The sequence below is a fragment of the Ciconia boyciana genome, chromosome 6, assembly GCF_034638445.1.
Source record: "Ciconia boyciana chromosome 6, ASM3463844v1, whole genome shotgun sequence".
Lineage (NCBI taxonomy): Eukaryota > Metazoa > Chordata > Aves > Ciconiiformes > Ciconiidae > Ciconia > Ciconia boyciana.
The window spans coordinates 45,386,721-45,392,479 of record NC_132939.1 but is presented as its reverse complement, the minus strand read 5'-3'; the positions used below and the strand labels follow the sequence as shown (position 1 = coordinate 45,392,479).

Sequence of the window (5,759 nt, the reverse complement as noted above, 5' to 3'; positions counted from 1 at the left end):
CCTCCTGGCTTCCCCCAGTGCCTAGCTACTCTCACCCCGGCCCCAGCTCAGCCTTGAAAGAGCCCTAGAAAACCTCCCGGGTACCTGAAAGCCAGTTAGGTGCATGTATCATGCCCAGAGGGCTGTAATTCACCATGCGACCCTCCGCTTTGGGAAGACAGGGAGGCCCCTCAAGTGGCTGTCAGCATCTTATCTGCTTCTGTGCTGTCTGTTAGGCTTTGTCCCAGCACACATTATGAACCAGCAGAAAAGATGCAGTAGGTCCTTTCCTGTCAGGCTGCACGTGGCCATCTCAAGATACATTATAGATACAGCAAATCCGCATCTCAATCCAGCTTGAATCAGATCATCTTGTTGCAGGGCTGCATCCTTATCTTACTACCAGCTGGGGAGATATGAAGAGATGCTCAGTTTGCCAAGATAGCATTCAAGCCGAGGAGAGGGGGGAGGGCTCTTGTTTTCTCCAGCATTGCCAAATCTTTCTGTTCCCACTAGCCTTGTCTTGACATCGGCTCTGCATGGGCGAGAGGCTTTTCTGCTCCCTTGCCTTGCTGAAATAACAGCCTCCTCCCTCCCACTCTCTCTGCTCCTGCAGGATCGCTTCCCCCCCCGCCACTGGCAGCATGGAGAGTGTGCGTGAGCTCCAAAACCCGCTCTTGGCCAAGGCCAATGGGCACCTTCACAGCAGCTATTCTTACCACCAGCATTGCAGCCAGGACTACCCCAGTCATCGCTGCCAAGGGAAACTGTATTCCTACATCTTCCAAAACACTGGCGGTGCCAGGACTCACCAGCTGCTGGATGCCAGTTCCCTGCAGCTGGCCGTTGAAGCCTTGTATGGCCCCAATTTCATCCTCGTGAAGGATGAGACCGCTCTCAAGGCCAAGGATAGCAAGACGGAAAGCTGCGAGACCACTTTTATGGAAAGCAAAGAGGCTCCACCTGAAGGTCCTGATGGGCACGAGGCGCAAGGGTCCTGCCTGGTAGAGAGCGACATCCGCATCCAAACTGTGTCCTACGAGGTGGAGGAAGAGGAGCTCCAGGAGTACGAGGTGAGCTTTGCCAGGTGGGATGGCACCAAACTCCTCCTCTAGTAACTCTGGCCATCGGCCCAAATTCGTGGTCATTTATTCTGCCTTCTTTCCCCAGAGCTTCCCCCCAGACCCTATCATCTCCTGCCTCACCAGCCTCTCCCTGTGCACCCAATATTTCTTCTTCTTCCTTATCATTTCTGCTCCCTTTTCCTCACCGAAGACCTCAGAAGGAGGTCAGCTTCTCTGAGGGCAGCCTGGCTGCATGCCTGCTGGGAGCGAAGGGGAGGTGGGGCCATCTCTGCAGGACCCTTGGGATATGGGGACCCTCGGGATATGGGGACCCTCTGACAAGGGCAGCCTGCCACCGCTGTGGCACTCGAGCTCACGGGAAATAGCAATCCTTGCATAACAGCAAAATTCACATGCCTGACTGCAGCAGCTGAGAGAAAGCTTAATATATAAAGACAGGATGAATCTCGCAAAGGAAGAATGAGAGCTGGCAAAGCAGCCTCATGCTGCGCTCTGTGCCCCACCACGGTTCAAGTGGTGGTGCAGAGGCTGGGAACATCATCCAGGACCTTGAGAGGTGGGAGTGGGTCCCTGGAGCCTGCTGGAGCTGATGTCTGATGACCCAGCACAGCTCTGCTGCTTTCAGTGCCAGCGGTGGGGCCTTTTCAGAGGGCAGCAGGGGTGTCCCCATGTCTGTGTGCCTTCCCCACCAAGACTCATCACTTCCAGGCCGGTCTGCGGCTGGCCGAGCAGTGCCCAAAGGCAGGAGTGCTGGCCGCAGCTGCTCTGAGCAATGCGCTCGCTAAGGAGACAGGACACGTTGCCCCTGTGATGGAGGCTCCAATTCAACCGCTTTCCCTCACTTGCTGAATTAGTTTAGCAGGATATTGATCTCCTAGTCCCTAATGGGGATAAGCACTTTGTTTAAGTTTGTTTAAGCTGACAAACTGCCAGTACTGCCAAAGCTCAAGATATTTCAGTTTAAGACCATCTATCTCCCAGGGAAATCCCAGACCCCCAGCAAGCGAGCTCAGCATTTGCTCTGGCAGGGAGCCGAGAATGCACTCCGCTCCTGAATTTGCTGAGCTACAGTTTTTCTCATCAAACCAGGCTGAGGAGGCTAAAATATTTTTGAAACTCACTCCTTGAATTTACAGGTGAGAAATGTGTGAGAATGCATGATGGGGCCAGGAGAGAGCAGGAGCTGGGAGGAGAGGGGCTGAGACGCAGCCTGCAGGGCGGCACGGGGAGGTGGGCATGTGCTGAATCCATCTGGTTTTGCAGAGCGACTCCTCCAGCGACAGCGAAAGTGAGGATCATTTCCTGATGCTTCCCCCCCGGGACCACCTGGGCTTGGCCCTTTTCTCCATGCTGTGCTGCTTCTGGCCCCTGGGGATTGCTGCCTTCTACTTCTCCCAAGGGGTAAGAGATCCCTTTGCTTGCCTGCATGCACTGAGCACTGGAGCAAGGGCCCTGCAAGCCACAGCAGCCCATGGAGAGGACCAGGCACCTTTCTGGCTCTAAGGCTCATCTCTGTGCCATGCCCAGACCCCTGAGGGCTGAGGCAAAGGGTGCTCCTGGCTCCTGGATGTCTCCACAGCTGCTGTGGGGTTGCAAGCCCTCCAGCTCTTGTGTGGGTTACTAGAGGTCAGGCTTTTCCTTTGGGTCTTTCAGGTCTTATTTAGGGAACTGGGGCTCCCCTTGGCTGCTTGCCCAAGTTCTCCGCCTCCACCCAGGCTCAGGAAAATGGCATTTTTGCACCTGCCCTCCCATTCTCCCGTCGTGCAGAGGTCCTACACCATGACCCAGTCCGAGGCAGCTCATGCCCCTGGAGTCAGGCTGCTCTGGAGACCGGGCTCACCAGGGAGCCCGGTCTCCAGATCACACTACAGCTCCCCCATTGCACTTGCTTCTGACACGCGTCAGCTAAGCTGTGTGAGCCAACACCAGGCTGGCAGAGGCTGGAGAGGGTGGTGGCCCTCGGGCTGCACCAGCTCAGAGGAGCTGCTGCCTTCTTGAGGGCTTAGCCCAGAGCCTAGGCTCGCTTACATCACTGTTGACCCAGAATAATTCATGCAGAGCCAGGGGATTTACTCTACGTTTGCATAGATGCTGCTGTACCAAGAATAGATGGGGGGGAGGCATTAAGAAGTTAAATCAAGATGATAGAAACAGAAATGGAAAAGTATATATCATGAGTACCTGGCACAGAGGCGGTGAGAGGCAGGGGAAGCTTTAACTGATTAGGACCCTGAGGAGTGGCAGATTTCACATTTTTCCATGTGGTGCAGGGCAGCACAGTGCACTCTCCACGTGATCATGTACTTGGTGCAATTTAAATTTAGCTCCATTTGCTATAACTACTACTTTTGTTCACTCGCTGAGGCAAGGACCATCTCTTTAATCGGTGTCTGTGCACACTGGGTGCCCTGATCTCCACATGGCAACTTGAACACAAATAGTACGTAATACTAAGAGTAGCTCTGAATGTGCCCTGAGCACTCAGGGAAGCTGAAAGTCACCAGCCCTGAGAGCCAACACCCGTATTTGCCTCCATTGCTGGCTCCATCAGCCCTTCTATGGCAAATAGGCTTCAACTGACAACCCCATGCAGGCAAAATCAAGTGGCAGCACAGCCAGACCAAGGGGCTGTGCTGTCTGGAGTCAGCTCCCTGAGACTAGGCAGTACTCATTATATAGATGTATAGGGTATATTTGTATCTAGTTGGTACCGTGCAGCCATTGCCCCTGTGCACCGACCGTTTGCCTGGGCTTACAAGGGTCCAGGCACCCACTCACAGCTCTGGCTGAGCACCCACATGGCTGGGGCTTTCAGACAAACAGCCAAAGCCCACGCTTCCCTTGGAGGCAAAATCCACGGGAAATGTGTGTAGGTGGCACTGCTGTGCTGAGCCCTCCCAAACTGACGGACGCCTTGCTGTTTGTCCCCAGCCTTCACGGGATGCAGCGGCCAGGGAAGGGGGGCTGACTCAGTAGTGAAACAACTGCACGCAGGCTGAAAAGCCAGGTTGGTACGGCTGTGAGCAATGGGCGTTTCTTCTCCTTCCAGACCAGCAAGGCTGTCTCCAAAGGAGATTTCCATCTGGCCAGTTCAGCTTCCCGCCGAGCGCTCTTCCTCGCTGCGCTCTCCATAACCATCGGCACAGGAGTCTACGTCGGGGTGGTGGTAGCGCTGATCGCTTACCTCTCCAAAGGGGGCCACGTATAGCTGCCACCTGCACGTCAGCGCTGTCCCCGGCTGCCGGCCCTCCTGGGATCGAGCTCTCCTGCAGAGCACAGGGTGCCAGTGCCTGCAAGGGCTGCTTGCACAGCAGGACCCCGGCTTGGATGCCCTGCACAGGCTCTGTGCCCTTTCAGACAAACAGTAGACCCCCATTCTCCCCAAGGCTGTGGGGTGCCACCATCTGACAGCAGGGAATTGGGCACCGGCCTGGCTGCTGGGACCAGGAGGAGCGTGTTTGCCTGGTGGAAGATGTGCAGGAGAGACGCTGTGTGCTGCTGCTGGGCTGGTGCCACCACCCCTGCTCCGGGGCCACGGCTCCCCCTCCCAGCCCCGCAGCCGGGAGATCCACCGCTGGTGGATCCACCACTGATGCCCAGGCTTGGCCCATGAAGGGAGCACGCAGGGAGGAGAGGGGATATGGTTCCGGGGAATGACTGCTTTTTCTTCTGGGAGGCCGGGGTCCTGGTGGGGTGTCCAGACTCCAGTGATGGAGACCACATTCTCATTTCAGTGCCACGGGCTGGCACCTGGCCCCTCAGCTGCAGCAAAGAAGGACACAGCAGGGACATGACCAAAGGGCATGCTCTCTGCATCCCTCTGCAGACAGACCCCTGATCCACGGGAGAACATCCCTGTCGCTAGCCCATCCCAGACCAGAAACAAGGAGGAAGGCAGGCTGGTGGTTGCACACCGTCACTCCCATCGCTGGAGCAAGCTGGCAAAGACAGCAAGGTTTTCTCTGCGTTAATAATGACCATCATGATAATTGCAAGTCAGAGCCCCCGTAAGGTTGGCGTCCCACAGTGCTGGGCTCTGAAAAGACTTGTAATGGCAATTTCTACCCAAGAAGCGACCTGGGAGAGGTGGGGGCCTGAAGGACTCCACTCTCAGCACGAGGTCAGGGCCCTGCACACAAAAAGAGCTGGAGAGAAAAGGCCAACATGACACGCAGAGCCTGGGGTGGGAGTGCTGTTTGCGAGGGGATGAGATTCAGAGAGGTGGAAGACTTGGAGGGAGCCTGAGACACAGGGCATGACCCCAACACACTTCTTCCCTGCCTCGGAGAGGGGTATCTCCGTCCATCCAAAAGCCTCTGCTGACAAGGAAATCCCACACATCCCCGCTTACATCTTAGTTTTGCTAATTCGTATATTGTCAGCGAGATGTCAAGTGCTTCAGAGGTGGGTGTGAAGGCAATGACTGCCCCAAAGGGCTGGCGTTAAAAGGCCCTGCCTCACCCCCACTCCCCAGCACCCACCTTGACCCTCCCTCGCCATGGCCACGGCTCCCCTGCCGCCGCCTTCCTCCATGTGCAGGGGGCTGCAGGCAGACTCTGGGCACCCGTCACCCCTTCCCGGGGTTTCTGGGCGGGCTGCAGCCGGCTCTGCAAGAGGCGCAGCATGTTCCTCCAACTGGGTGCCATTCAAATGTACATTTCATCCTAAAGAAGCATGTTAATGTCTGCGATTGCC

General features: G+C 56.1%; 1 protein-coding gene across 1 annotated transcript; it reads left to right on the top strand.

Moving 5' to 3' along the window:
• The first annotated feature begins 623 nt into the window (after nt 1–623).
• Nucleotides 624–5,180, top strand: SYNDIG1L (synapse differentiation inducing 1 like). Its single transcript, XM_072865310.1, has 3 exons — nt 624–1,052; nt 2,328–2,465; nt 4,114–5,180. The coding sequence occupies exons 1-3, from the start codon at nt 624–626 to the stop codon at nt 4,270–4,272; spliced, it is 726 nt and encodes a 241-aa protein (XP_072721411.1). The 3' UTR covers nt 4,273–5,180.
• Nucleotides 5,181–5,759: the final 579 nt, after the last annotated feature.